At 40.5% G+C, this 16385-nt stretch overlaps 1 protein-coding gene across 8 annotated transcripts in view; it reads right to left on the bottom strand.

Annotated features, from left to right (window-relative positions):
* The window catches only part of septin4b (septin 4b), a 61200-nt gene that overhangs the window by 28694 nt on the left and 16121 nt on the right, over positions 1–16385 (bottom strand). The window contains exon 1 of one of the 8 annotated variants that reach the window (XM_079611571.1): positions 14221–14500. The exons of 4 other annotated variants lie outside the window; for them this stretch is intronic. In XM_079611571.1, the coding sequence (XP_079467697.1) occupies positions 14221–14271 (51 nt within the window). In that variant the 5' untranslated portion in view covers positions 14272–14500. Of the gene's footprint in view, positions 1–4291; positions 4408–4590; positions 4682–14220; positions 14501–16385 lie in introns of those variants that run through there. 3 more of the 8 variants (XM_079611562.1, XM_079611563.1, XM_079611565.1) reach the window with 3 other exon arrangements.

The following is a 16385-nucleotide window of genomic DNA, read 5'->3' as shown; positions in this document are numbered from 1 at the left end:
GGCGTAACGTGAAATAAACCAATCAGAGCGTCATCTCACATTCCCTTTAAGAGCCGGCGCGCTTGTTCCACGGCGGATCGCTATTATAACGGCGGATTTGCCAGCGCACGCCAGAAGCGGTTCACAGCCGAGGAGGCCGACGTTCTCGTCAGGACCGTAAAACACAGAGAAGTAATATTGGGGATGATGGGAGAAACCACACAAATTAGCTGCGGTTAAACAGGCGTATAATTTGGGTAAATGTGTAAGCCTAATCTAGTTTTTTTTTTTTTTATCTAGATAGATCTTTTTCACATCTTCACGGACACAACAATGATTTCCCTCGTGTGTTAATATTTTTCCTTGTAATAATGTATGATTTGCAAAAATGAAAACTGCTGCATCTGTTTATATTAGAGAATCAAAGTGGATGCGCGTTAACACGCTACATTATGGCCAAGCACGCGCCCTTAAAATACCACATCACTAACGCGCAACGCGCCGCTGTCTTTAGACTGGTTTTTTCCTGGTCAGTGGCGCAATTGCTTTCTAAAACTGGAAAATAGTACCAGGGTAGTTTTGCGCCGGAACACGCCTCCTCTTTTCACTGAACCGCCCCCGCGAGCGCAAGTTCATTCCCTAATTTACCGACGTGCTTCTGTGGAGGGAAAAGTCCGCTGTGCGCGGGTGCAGAATAAGAATGAATGATACATGCGTCGGTGTTCAAAGTCAATTCCGCTGCAAGATAGGGCCCTTGGTATTCATCACACAAGTCATATACATCATTTTTATGTTTTTAAGGTACTTTTTGAATTTCCATTGCATGGAAAAGTGCAGCAAGAACATTTGCTTAACATTTCCTTTTGTGTGCAACAGGACTGATACAACATCAAGATGATTAAATGATGTCAGAATTGTTTTTTTTTGTTAACTGTCCCTTTAACAACAAAACATGTGATCACATAATATAAATGGTGTGTGTAAACGCCTTGTAAATAAAATAAATAAAAGCAGCTCAACATGAGGGAAGATATATGGTCACAGCATCAGATCAGACTGATAGCACATGTTGAGATCTGTTTCTCTGGAGGGATCTGATTGTAAATCACGTGACCACACACTGAGACCAGTTTCACACCAGTTTCAACTTAAATTAGGAATTTGAAACAAATTTGCTCAAACAATTAAAAATAAAGTAGCTATTTTGGGGAAATAGTTCGTCTCTCAAAAACAGTTAATGGTTGTTGTTAACTGGTAACGGTTTGCTTAAAAAGTATGTTTGTAAGATCTCTCTTTAAAACAGTGACACTTGCTTTGATATTTTGTTATACTACAACTTATAAAATTTTTAAGTGTGACTTAAGTGTTGAAATACTTGAATCACTGTGTCACTCCCCTGCTCATTCTGCGTCTGGGTCTCCCTGTCTGAATCCTGACAGAAAGGGTTATTAGCTCATGCAACACAATGTCCTGACCAGAAAAAGAAAAAAATCCAGCAACAAATAATTTATTTGTACTGTCAGTTGTTCATACTTAACAGAAGAAAAAAGACAGTAAGAAATGATGTCAGCATCAGTCGGATTAATTTATATGAATTGAAATTATGATGCTGGTGAGTTCTGTATCGTTATCAAACATGAAAAAGATTGATTCCAAAATACTAATGAATTGCATTAGTCTGGAAATAGCAAATGTATGTTCACTTGAAAGTTCAAAACATATTTGTAAAATAGAAAATTAGACTATAAAAATGTGAAAAATACACAATTATGTGAAAAGGGATGTGGTTTTCATGTTTTATTATTAGTCATTGTTCATGTTTAAATGTTCAACCACCCACTGTATAAGCACACAACTTTCTTCTAAACAGACAAAAAAAGTATGTAGGTTTTGGACTGACTTTGCTTTACTGTAAACATAACGTCCATAAAAATGTAATTCTGGGCAATGTGCCATGTACAATCTCTATTATGACATGCCGAGATCAAATCCAAACACTGTGTGCTTATTCTGTAGCTCAGCATCATATTATATGACGTGAGCCCTGGACACAGACAGCCCGTGGCTTCAGCTCATGTACGGCTTTAAAGGTAGATTATGTTTGATGTTTTATGTTGAATTACATTCTCTTAATTCAGTTCATTAAAGGGCCGTTCGGAAAATATGCAGATTTTTGATTAATTCCGCTTGGTGCCACTAGTGTCACAGAAACTACATACTTCCCCTTTAAAGGTGGTTTTGTCTCACTGATCAGGCCATCAACATAAGGGACCATGTATATTCATCTTTAATTCACCAGCTGTCAATCCTCATCTCTTACCGCAGTGTTTTAGGCCACACAGTCCCTTGACGACCCGCTGATCTCTGCTAGCAGACATGCATCGCTTTCTCAAGTCCTTTCACAGAGTTTACACTCCAACATTAGAGAATATAGACGACATTCAGCATTACAGCAGTCTGGAGTCTCAAGCGTCTCTTTAATTAACTCTGACTACTCTCGCTCTGTGGTCTAAACCAATCACAGTCAACCGATCAATTTACATAAATCCCTCAAGTTCGTTCAACTTCTGAACGTGCAAAGCTGAAGCCATTAAACTATGAGTCTGCAGTTCAAAGACGTCGCAGTGTCCTGAACGAGATGGCTGATCTTACAGGAATACACTGAATTATTTCTGGATCAGCCACTATATACCATATCTATGGCATGCTGCTGACTGCCACGGACCATCAATAAGACTCATAAACCAGTTGTGAACAGAACACAATTAATTCCCAATGGAAGTCAAGTAGGTCGTCGTCAAAACCAGGAGTTTTCACATTTTTGAATGCCAAGTGCCACCAAAAACTATGATCCCCTTGCGAGATACCCCTTTCCAAAAATATGAATGCCGGTATGTTTATGCAACACAATAATCAATATGATATTGTAAAAACAACATGTGGTACATTTCACTGTGGATTATTTCGTAAATCAGTCGCAATTTCAGATCAGGCTTTGCAAACAGACTTTTACGATATGGATTTATGAAGTAATGCCACAACATGTAACTGTGTTAATTCTAATGCCTGATCTGTGACCAGAGATTTCTGTTATGTAATCAGTCCGATCAACTTCACATTTTTTCTATTAGTAGAATGAAAATAATCTGTTATTTAAACTGTGATTAAATAATATTTACTGCCGAAATCGATCAAAGAACGCTCCCTTTACAATCGCTGGCGCTGTCAATCAAACAGGGTGAGTTTATCAGTGACTGAGTTCTGGACTCTTGCCAAAACTCCCGTTATAATCCACAAATCTCTTATTTACATTGTGTTTGCACTGTTAGTTATGATGAAAGCATTCGTTAGTGTGCAGAAATCAAGTTGTAATGAGGAGATCACTGCATTCACGAGCTCAACATGTCTGTGATTGGCTACATGCTCATCGCTGCAACATTTCATGCCACAATCTAAATATAATGCTATAATCAACACTTTACACGATTAGTTAACCTTGAGTGCTGTAATAGTAAAAACGTGCTAAAAGTTTTCGAGAGAGTTCCATATGCAAAGATGTCAGCCAATCACAGCAGTGGGCGTTTACACTGAAGACCCACAGCAGCCAATCACAGCAGTGGGCGTTTACACTGAAGACCCACAGCAGCCAATCACAGCAGTGGGTATTTACACTGAAGTCTGACACAGACACGCCCCTTCAAACAGAGCGTTCAAATCAGAGGCTATACCTTTTAAAATACCTTTTATTTCTAAATTATGATGAAACAAATCTTACTAACATTATAAGTGCACACCAGGAAACATTATAAAATAATAAAACAATGCAGTCCATGACCCATTAACATTTTTTTTATTTTTTTTATGAAACTTACCCACATTCAAGAGTTGATAAAAAAAGAATGATGCAGAATCATGCAACAAAATTTTCTGGTGGCCATGAAAGTTTTGTGAATATTATCAAAAATGCTGGCATTGGCTGGCAACTTTTTTAGAAGACGCGGGTGAGGAAAGAGTTAAATTTGGACTTAATGCGCATGCTATTCAACGCATGATGTAGTTGCACAGCCTCTGAAACCAGCTGACACATGCAGACACTTTTCACTATTTAATCAATACAATCAAGTCCTGGCCAGAGGCCATGTTGAGCAACTTCATTCATTTCGGAAATGTCATATTAACAAAGAGTGTTATGCTCAAACACATTTTACCACATTTGATTCTGCAGATTTCCCCAAAAGCAGTGCAGAACATATTAAAAGACTTGGCATTTCCCCTCTGGGTCTGTTGATGACATGTTTAAACACACACAAACCTGATGCCTGTTAGTCGGACGTATTCCCTATTCCAAACATCTCCAGCTGAACGACTGCTGCCTACATCATCCTGGCATTATGCCACCTGCGACGTCCCGCCGCTGTGTAACTCTCTCAAAACAAGCATTCCTGCATGCAAAACCACCAGACCACCATCACAGCGCCTGGATTGATGCATTAATATTGCATACACTCCAATATAACCCTCAGACAGATCTCACACACACACACAGACAGACGGCGAGACAGACGTGTGTGTGTTGCCTGCAGCAGCTGACAGATGCACAGATCCACTTACCATCCCGCAGAATGCTGATCAGCAAAACCACCTCGGCACAAGATGAATGAATCCTCACACACACACACACACACACACACATATGCAGCAGCTGCAGAGGAGAACGAGCGTGAGCACATGAAGGCCAGAGAGACCGAATGTGCCGGCACAATGGAGTTCAGGAAATACCAGCAGGAGACGCAGATAAACGGAGGATATGAACGCAGCGGACGGAGCGGAGGGAGGCGTCTCCACAGGGAAAGAAATCAAGACCTTCTGTGAGGAAAACCCAGCAGAACATCTCAAAACCCATTTTAATTCACAGATAGAATATATTTCTGTGAAATGAAGATAGTGAGAAAAAAATCTTGATATCTACTGAGAGCCATGTCAACCAATTACTTCACAATAAATATAAATGTATAAAAGAAGTGAAAATGCTGCAGTTTTTTTCTTCTAAATTACACACACTAATGTCCAGAAAACTGGACAGCTCTTTCTCAGTCCAGTAAGATTTTATCTGAACTTCCAGTAGTAAGGAACGAAACAATCGTCAGTCGTGAAATACTGCAGGAAACACTTGCACGTCAGAAAGGAATAATTTATGTTAGCATGTGTTGACATGCAGGCAAATGTCTAGCAAAGTTAATGTGCTGTAATGAAAGTGCTTTGAAAATATTTTCATGTTTTACATTCGATACTGTTGATACCTTTGATTGTCTGGAAGATGGGCTGTACCCGTTTAACTATTTAACTTCATCACTGGTGCTCTAGAGAGCCGATGGTGGACACATCCAGATAGCATCTGCCTCTGATACAACAAGACTTCTAATGTGAGTCTGAAGCAATCACAGGTGTTTCCAATCCTGCTCCTGGAGGGTCACTGTAAAGTGCAGCTACAACTTGCCTCAACACACCTGCCTGGAAGCTTCTAGTATGCCTAGTAAGACCATGTTTAGGTGTCCAGGTGTGTTAACTGGGGCTGGAGCTGAACTCTGCAGGACAGTGGCCCTCCAGGAGCAGGACTGTTCCCCTGTTCCCCTGCAGTCGGCAAAGATGATCCAAAACATTTCTTGCAGAAACAAGAAAGGGACGGCCACAGACTCATGAAAGTCTCACAAACCCATGGAGTGTTTTACGAGCCCAGGTGTCTTTATTATGTTGAAGCATTTTCTATTCAAAAAGGAAGTTTGGGCAGGACATATTGAAGGACTTGTCTTTTATAATAGCTTATGCGTAGGCCCAGCACAACATTTTCTGTTTGCTTTTGGTAATCGGAGGCGGGAGAAACACTCTTAGTATAGCTGAGCATTTGATTGGACAAAAATGTGTGAACTCTACAGCATGAGCAGGACATGATGCCATCGATATTTTGTCCACATTCCTGAAGAACACTGTGCATTTAAATCCATATATCTGCTAAAAGTTTATTTGACATAAAACGACAGATATGGACTAACCTCTTATCCCCCATTTCATGTGATCTTTAATAATCTTTTTCAAAAACAACACTCAGGCTGTTTACTGAACTCATGTAACTCAAGTACACATTTCCATATTTCAGCAACTACTGGAAGCTCTTTTCTTGAGAACAGCCTTGATTAAATGCGGTTCACCGTTGCCAAACGCAATTAATATGACGCCAGCCAGAGATCACAGTCGGGATATGGAAAGAGCATTTAAAAGGACATTTGAGCAACCAACAGAGCATTAACCTTCTGTAGGGCCAACTGCCGAGTGACATTTCACAGGCAGCGGCATCACACTGCTGGATAATTACAGGTTAAGAGGCTTGATCCATGTTCATTAGCATATAGAAAACATCTATGTCACCATTACAAACAAGCATTTAGAAATTTGATCTATAGGTGTTTTGAAGAAAATGAGAGGGATTTGTGTCTAAACTCTGTGTGATAATGCTAGAGTTTTGTGAGTTGTTGGTAGTATGAGGTTGCAGGGGTCTTTTGGTGGTTTCCATGTTGGTTCTCACTGCCTCAAGTCAAAAGCTCAGAGCTCACAGTCGGTAATGCTCTAGAGACTCTAGATGACTTGGGTCAGAGACAAGCGTGATCTATACTTGGGGTTTGGGTATTTGAAACGTCCATAATAATGAGAACGAGCATAAAAGAGCAAAGAGTTATGCTTGCCTTAGTTGCCTTCTGTGTTTAACCACTCATTCCCGAGGTCTACCTGTCTGTACACTTTGGAAGGTTTTGAAGTACTCATAAACATATATTTAATTGAGATGGGATTGTGCTGCATTGGAGACAGGGGTAATGTTTGGGAGAAGAGTTGTGTAAGGTTACATGAGAGTGAATGACTGATACTGAGTTAATAATTAATATGATGATGGTGGAACGGGAATAGACAGCTGAATTATAATCATGAGCTGCTTGAATAACAAACAAGAGCTGCTCTTTTTAGTAGTTGGCTACATTTCACATCAAGACTAAGGCCTATTCTTACTTACTTAGACTTAGTTCCTCCAGTGGCGTATGGTGCATTGGGCGACTAGCGCTCTCCAATGTGCTCGATCCATTGCGGTGGTTCCAGCCTCGTCCCATGAGAGACCGACAGCTTGCAGATCTTGAATGAATGTGCTGCACCAGGTGATCTTTGGGCGGCCTCGCTTCTGCTTTCCTTGCCTGGGCCTCCACGTCATGGCTGTCGCCATCATTTTCGACCATTGTAGGATATGGCCCGCAAACTGAAACGGGGGTTCTGTGACTATGTCTGCGAGGGGCCGTGGCAATGCTCTGCAGTAAACTTCTTCATTCGTTATGTGATCGTAGTATGATATTCGTAGGATGCGGCGAAGACAGCGTTGGTGAAAAACATTGAGTCGACGTTTACTTCTTGCTGTCATTTTCCAAGTCTTGGATGCTTATGTCGCAGTCGGGATGATGATGGCGTCGTAGATGCAAAGCTTAATCTTTAGGCTGATGGTATTGGTGCGCCAGACGGGGCAGAGCTGCTGATAAACTGCGAAACCCTTTCCGATTCGAGAGACCACATCCCCATCGCTGGCCACGACACTTCCCAGATAGAAGAAGCTATTTCAAGGGGGCCAATTTATTTGTCACAAAACAATGAGGATCTCACCTGGGGTAATAGCATTAAACGTATTTTACTACTACTACTACTACTACTACTACTAAAATGCTGAAAATAGATTTTTTTGTAGGCAATTCACTATAATCAAATAAACTTCCCAAGAGCTGTAGAGCGTGAAGAGCTGATGTTGTGTGACGCATCAGGGATAGTGGAGGAAGGTTTCTTCTGAACATGGAGAAGTGGGAATGAATGATGAGATGATGAGTGGAAGTGAGAGTGCACAAGATAAAAACAGAAATCGGACACATGTGTGATGTGGGAAGTGTTCACTCATGAGAGCTGTGGGAGGAAGTAAACAGATCACAATACCGGACACCTACATGAGGATGTAGGACTGCACCATAACACAGCAGACCAGCAAGCTTGCACACATCTTCATCTGAGTGAAAACACAGTTTACAGTGACGGTGTTGAGAAGAGAGTGTCTTGGTTCATGTCTTCCTCAAAGCAGCACATCCATGACCAATCCGTCCATTTTACAACTTGCATTGTAATGCCCTTTTAATTCGTTTTGTACAATCATTTAAAGGGGTCATGACATGTTTTTTTTTATTTTATTATTATGTTCCCTTAGGTGCAATTATAGTATTACTATAGTTTTTTTTTACAAAAAACTTTTAAAATGTAGTGATTTATGACCCTTTCCCACCCTGTTTCTCATCCTCTGATTCAAACAGTCTGTTTGGGGGTGTTTCCCCTTTAAGAGTTCAGTGTTAACGCCCACTGATATGATTGGCTAACGTCAGTGCCTATGCATCAATTATTAACGCCCCCAGCCAGAACATTTGCGGATTCGGCGCAACTGTTTATTAGCAGGTGATGCATGCGAAGCGATGGCTCTTGCAATGATAAAACCTTATTATGTTTGAGCCGGAATCAGAGGAAAATGAACCATCACCACAACAACGAAGACTGGATCAGCTCGTGTCCACATGGAAAGTGAAACTATTTTGAATTAATAAAAAAAAATTAACCCGAGACACTTGAAAACGGATTATTGTTGCATAATTATCCTATAGCTTAATTTGCTAACAGTTTAACATTATTTAACTAATCACATGTAGGCCTACTAGAAAGGCGACATATTTTCAAGATTCTCTTATACAAATCTGTTTATATTAGCCATGGTAAAAAGTAAGTTTGCGTCGTCGTTGTTGAGCCCATAACGTTAGTCGGCACGGACTTATCTTTGAGCAACAGTTTTCTGGCAAAGCCAAGCATCATATTGGGATTTTTTCCTCAAAACAGTCATCATTAAATGTATAGAACAAACACTTAAACTAACACTGCCGTGACTGAGACGTCCGCAAAAAATAAAGTGCATCCATCTTTCCCTGACGACTGGATCCTTCAGCGTATTTAAAAAGTAGTTTAAAGTTTTAAATACATTACTTACAGTTTGCGTCGTCGATGTTGAGCCCAGAATAGTCGGCACGGACTTATCTTTGAGCAACAGTTTTCTGGCAAAGCTCAAAACAGTCATCCTTCAAATGTACAGAACAAACGCTTAAACTAACACTGCCGTGACTGAGACGTCCGCAAAAAATAAAGTGCATCCATTTTTCCCTGACGACTGGATCTTTCGCAGCGTATTCAAAGATGTTGTTTGTCCACAGCCAGGAACAGCACATCTGCGGCATCGTAATTTCCCTGTACACAGACCCACTCGCTGTCCGTCGACTGAACACTTGTGAGGCGCGCGGCGCGCGGGCGCGACAACGATACGAAATTAGCGTAGTTGCCTTGCGCTTAAAGCGTAACTGTCTTCTGCTGGAGGCGGTCATTATGCAAACGCTGGTACGTCACTTCGTACCGTGACGTCACTTCTTACCATGGATCCAGAACGAGCTGTATTTAGAGCTTGATTAAATAAATGATTCGTTTATAATGGGGAGGACGTCTTAAGCTATGAAACTTGCAGGACGTTTTAATGGTACAAAGACCTCTTATATACCAAAAGATCAAGGCAAATTTGGTTTCTCATGTCATGACCCCTTTAATACTCAATGCTCATTTGGCAAATCTTAAAAGGTCACATTTAATTCAATGAGCTACATTGCTACTTCAAGACTACTTACTTTTTCGACTGCTACTTACTTTAATTGTGAAATTATTTGCTATTTTTGAGTGAAAATAGTTTCTGTACCAAATGTTTTTCAGTGTATGCAAATTCTACCCCTATAATATATTAAATATTAATATAAATATATTCATTCCATGCAAGTTTCAAAACTGCAAATATATTAGTCAACATTTGAAGTGGATCAAAACCTTTAATCAAAGTTGAGTTGAATTGACATCATACATGAATTTTGAACAATAACCGTTCTTTGATTCACTTTTTTGATCAACTGTCCACATGTTGACTTGACTATGTTTGAGAAGTACGACATTGTCCGTTTCTGACTCAAGCAGTGGCATGGGTTTGGTTCGCGACTATCTGTTTGTTTGAAACAATCGGTCGCACTTTATTTTACAGTCCTGTTCCCCAAGTACATACTAAGTACTTATTATAGTAATTACAATAACTGGGTAATAACTAGGTACTAACCCTGAACCTAGCCCTAAACCAAACCTTAACCCATGTAGTTCCCTTATATTACCAGTACTTTTTGGAGTAAGTACACTGTAAGTACACGTAAGTGCAAGTACTGTAAAATGAAGTGCAAAATATATATATATATATATATATATATATATATATATATATATATATATATATATATATATATTCATAATTCACAAAAGACACTTTGTTACACAGCATCTTCAAAAACTCAGCTCCTGCCCAGCTGCAAATACTGTGAGACCAAGAATTTTGAGACAATGGAGAAAGTTCACAAACTGTTCTGTCGTTGCTGCATAGACGAGCACTGAACACTATTTTACCAAAAAATGTCACAGCTGTCTAAGGCCTCATCCACACTACTGTGTTTTAGTTTAGAAACGGAGAATTAAAACGAATACGATCTCCGTCCACACCAGCGTTTTAGCTGCGTATTAGAATTGATCTCCGTCCACATTAAAACAACTGAAAACGCGGATCACGTGATCATTCTCCAACACTGGGCATGTGTGTGCCGGTGTAAACAGGCGCATGTAGGCAGCGATAGCATTGCAAAATGCAGAATTGACTTGCACAACAGCTGCTAGCAAAGACATCAACGTCAGTAACGCTTGTAATTCGTTATCCATGTTGCAGTCACTAACGTTACGTAGTCCAGGCTGTTTTTGTATGTTTTATTCCCGGGGACGGGTCATGTGATGGGTGTCTGACGAATCAGGGAAGGATACGCCATGACTGATGACACCCAATCATAGAGCCGAGCGTGAGCCTCTGCGTCATCGTTTCTAATGTCCTCCGTTTTGACCGTCTTCACTAAAACGCCCTCCGGAGATTCAAAACGCAAAACGGGGTCGGCAGCGTTTCTAAACTTCTCCGTTTTAGGTCTTCGTTTTTGCCGTTGTAATCTGGACGGGAGGTGCAAACGTAGCAAAAGGTCTCCGTTTCTAAACGAAAACACATTAGTGTTGATGGGGCCCTTATAAAGACCTCAGGGAACTGTGTCAACTTGTATAAAAGTTAAACATGATGGTACATGTAAGTCGACGAGATTAAACAATGTAACTCCAAAACTACATAAATGTATCCACTATCCGTTCAGAAACGTCCAGGTGCGTCTAAAAGTTGCACCTCTTCTTGAGTCTCTCCATAAGGATGCACTCGCTACTGGTTATTTATTCCTGAGATTTTGGATGACTGACATTATTCGCGTGTTTTGTTATTGCCGAGTATCCGAAGCTTGTGTAAAGGATCGGGTCTTCTGAACGGGGGCGGAGCCGCAGAAGCTCATTTGCATTTAAAGGGACACACACAAAAATGGCGAGTTTTTCCTCATATCCAAAAACGGGCAAATTTGACAATTTATAACCAATTATCTGTGGGATATTATGAGGTGAAATTTCACATTCTGGGGATACCAAAGATTTATATTACATCTTGTGAAAAGGGGCATAATATGTCACCTCACCTTTAAGATTAACGGAAACACCAAAAGACTATAATGTGGAAGAAGTAGAGTTTGGTGTACTTGGTTTGATTTGATCTGAGTATTTTTTTAATTTGTATTGCTTTTTGTCCTTGTATTGTTTTGTGGATCCCGGGAAGATTCACAACCACTCCATGGAAGCTAATGGGGGATTGCGTGGAGCGGTTACACCAACAGCACAGCCAGCGGCCCCACGAGAGGTGGTTTTTAACAGCACCCAGATAAATGTATCAGTAGCAGACAATAAAACATTTGGTATTCACCACATCACAGGAGAGTGTATTTCATGGCCACTTGCAAGAGCTGAATTTTTCGAGGTGACCTCCGCCTGAATTCTCAGGCTAACTCTAAAAATAACCCAGAAATCTCCCAAGATGCACTGCCTCGCTCTGACCAGCCTAGTTAAAAAAAAAAAAATACTGCTTCCTCTCAGTCTGTCCCAACACTTCTGCAAGTAGCCTTAAACTGACTTGCGTTCCAGACAATCGGAAGGTGGATGGGTGTAAATCATAAATGCAGTCTGTACAGCATGTGCTGCATATGATCATTCACATCCGACTGAAATGTTTTCCTGTTACAAGCACTTGATTTCTTCCAAACACATCCAGTTGATCCAGTGACACATGAAGCACTTCTCCCTGAGGAGAACTTCAAATAAATATGGAAATTAATTATAACTCTTCACATTTTCCCTGCCATTTGTTTTAATTGATGCCCCACTGCGGTGCATGAGCAGCAATCCAAAGCCAACATCAAACAGCATTCACTCTCAACCCGTCTCACTTCTGTAACGTGACTTTCTGAGTGAACAATGGAATATGAGAACATAAATGTAGGGCTTGATTTCATCCAGGGGAATTAATTAGATGGTATAAAGTGGCTTTTCCACAAGAGAACCAAAAGTCAGTTTGCAGTGGATTAAAGTAGATTTAGCCTACTCACAAACACTCATTTAAAGAGGCCTTTTGAGCAGTTACATCGAGACTAAATATCCAGTTCCTCCTCATGAGCATCTCCACATGGAGCAATGGTGGTTATTATTGCCATAACCTTTATTACATTAGCCAGCTGCATGAAATGACTGTGCTAACTATTGGTAATGTTTTAGAAAGGCTGTGGTGGTCAATATATCAAAAATTATCACGTTTGCTTACTTGTGCGTAAGATCCGGCGCGTAACTTGGATCCGGAGATGTGTAACACAGCGCCCCCTAACGTATATAACACTGAAAACATGAATGGACCCTTTCACGGACTGTGGTGATGCGTTTTAACAGTCATCGGCATCGTAAATCCTGCAAAGGTTTATATAAATATATATTTTTGTTTTGTTTTTATGCACATTTATAACACAATACTTTGTATTATATTACCTTTGCATCAAATTACAAGACTAGTTAACACTGCTGTGAGAAACACCCTGTCTCTAATACAGCGGCTGTGGGAGTGACGTCTTTCTCTCTTCGGACTGCCGTTATCAATCTCTCTATCGTTTTCCCTCTTTTTGAAAGATATGAAAACACTTGGAGTTTTTCTCTTGCTATTTGAGCAAATGGGAACACAAAAATATATATTCAATGTAGTCACTCATTCACCGCTGTAAAAGTTTACCCAAATATGACGACATCCGCTTCTGAGAAACACGGAAATGTGAAAATGGTCTATTGCCGAAAAAAAAAAAAAAAAACTTCTCAATGGCGGAGAAGTGTTGTGTCATAAATGACAGAAAAACATAAATGATATTTTAAAAACAAACCAATGAAAAACACTCATCCGTCTAAACGTGCAGTTTCGACCTACCTGCAGAACTGTAGTGTGCATCGGAGCTTCACTTGAGCACACACATCATTTCACCCAGAATGACACATGCTATCAATCCACAATACACACACACACACACACACACACACACACACACACACACACACACACACACACACACACACACACACACACACACACACACACACACACACACACACACACACACACACAAAATCACTGAAAAAAAGTATGAACACATTCTGTGTTGTTTTGATGGGTGCAAACGTGGGCTCATGTTATTCCACAGTTTTTGTGGGAAATAATGGGGGGAACTCCATACGACACATTAGCCTGATAACGTCACTAACTACAACTTTTACCGAGTTAGTATCTTCTGTGGTTTGACACACCAAATCAGGCCGAAGTCAATCCGTTTATCTGAACCTCAAAATGAAGATCCTCTATATGAGAAACTTACTTTAGAAGATGCTGCACTGTTAGCTACATCTAAAAAATTAATAAAAACCCTCTACACATTTATACAACACGTTTATTACAACTAAACACTTCACCAACTGAAGAGAACAGAAAAATACCACCAAGATGAAGTCAAAAATAATCAATCAAAAAGGTTTTGTCTACGAGTATCTGATAATCAGCTAGAGATGATCAAACACAGAGAGCCAGAGGGAATGAATGCTACATGAATCCAGCATCAGCCTTACTTCAGCAGATGAGGGAGGATCCAGCGGCTCGCCTGAAGGATCCAGCATCATCGGCTCCGTCCCGATGCCCTGCTGCAGAGCTGAATGACTCCTCGCACAATCCCCTTCAATTAGTTTACACGTCGCCGGCTCAGATTTGCAGAGGCTTTGCTAACCACAGCGGATTTCAGGGCTTTCTTGTTGATTACTACTCGCTGTACTCCAGCTAAGCGATAGGAGCTGATTTTTGTTTTTCCCCCTAGTAGCCCGCTAGCATGCAGTGCCACCCTCAGGTTCAGGCATTATAGCTGAACATTACCCAACTGGAAACCAGCCAAATGATTACATAATCATGCTTGATAACATGGGCACATACCCAACAATACACTGGATCTTTTCCTTTTTCAGCAGAAAATGAGCTTTTGTTTGGTTATCCATTGTTAACAGGGCACTATAATGTTCTTGTTAAGTGTTAAGCACAATTCTGTGCTACTACGTGTATGTTCTGAGTGGCCGCTAGGGGGTTCTGAGCTGCTTCTAGGCCATTGAAAGGTGCTCAGTATGATTTGTCTAATTTCTTAAAAGCAGTCTGGTATTTTTTCATAATCATATGTGTATTTATTATCCCAATTGTTAGCATAAGTAGCCTTTAGCATCACATATAAATATATTTCTGCCTCATACGGTGATCAGAATCCCCATCGCAAATAAGTTATTTTAAAACACTCGCTGGTGTCCGAAAGCGAGTTTAGAGCGGACAATTGTTTAAAATGTCTTATATGTTGACATTAGCTGTTAGCCTGATATGAAAACATGGGAAATGAGCAGCGGTGTTGACCGTCTCCAGACTCAGGAAAACTCTGCCTATGTTCATAACCACTCCTCAAGCACCAGTGGGCCCACTGTGGACCAAGGTATTCGTCAGGCCAAAAACCCCTGGCTATTGGCCCTGACGAGGCCTGATGATGCTCCTGAAGTGACACTGGACTGGCCCTGGCCCAGTCATATGTTCTTTGTCTATGTGTCAGTAAATCAAACCTAAATGATCAACTTCACATTTTTTCTCTTAGTAGAATGAAAATAATCTGTTATTGAAATCGATCAAAGAACGTTCCCTTTACAATCGCTGGCGCTGTCAATCAAACAGCGTGAGTTTATCTGCACTCTCGCCAAAACTCCCGTTATAATCCACGAATCTCTTATTTACATTGTGTTTGCACTGTTAGTTATGATGAAAGCATTCGTTAGTGTGCAGAAATCAAGTTGTAATGAGGAGATCACTGCATTCACGAGCTCAACATGTCTGTGATCGACTACATGCTCATTGCTGCAACCTTTCATGCTACGATCTAAATATAATGCTATAGATATAAATACAATACTTTAAACAACACTTGTCATTATTAGGTAATCTTGAGAGCTGTAATACTAAAAACATGCAAAAAGTTTCCGGCAGATGGCCGCACACATACATTTACGACAAGTTACAAGTTACAAAAGAGTAACCCTTGAACAAAACAGTAACCCTTGAACCTTGAACATAACACAAAGTAATGGCGGCAATTGACCGTTCGCAAAGACCCGCCCCCCTTAGTTACTGTCGTTATGTCCGACAAGCTACACCGCTCTCACGCAACACCATGTTCTCACGCAGTGAAAAACACATCGCGGAGCAGAGAGGAGACTGACAACACACTGACAGACAGGACAGATCAGCTTACTCTTCGGTTACTTTTGATATTAAACGTATTAAACAAACCCTAACTTTTGAAATTTGGTCATTTTTTAAAGAAGTTTAAACAATAAATACCGTTTTGTGGCTCTTTAATGTGTGTGACAGATCGCTGTAGAGCATCAGTTAAAGCTGCTCGTGAACCGATCATCTCTTCTAATCTACTAACTCGCCTGACTGCTTTGTCGGACAAAATGGCGGATGGCGAAGTATGATTGGTCAGATCACCTGTCAATCAAGCTCTCTGCGAAGAGTCAATTGACGCCCTTCGCGGTTCAAACATACAGCGCTGGGCAATCACGTTCGTCATTACGTTATGCATCAAATTCAAGGGTTACTCTTTTTGGTGTAAATCGATGTGTACGGCCGTCTGCCGGAAGCTAGTTATTTTAGTCAATAAAGTTTTAAATATGGATATTTTTCTTACACGAACGCATCTCTTCACTTCAGAAGG

The sequence above is a fragment of the Phoxinus phoxinus genome (assembly GCF_949152265.1).
Source record: "Phoxinus phoxinus genome assembly, chromosome: 4".
NCBI classification, from domain to species: Eukaryota; Metazoa; Chordata; class Actinopteri; order Cypriniformes; family Leuciscidae; genus Phoxinus; species Phoxinus phoxinus.
The sequence above is the reverse complement of the archived record's forward strand: the minus strand, read 5'-3'. Positions and strand labels throughout refer to the sequence as shown.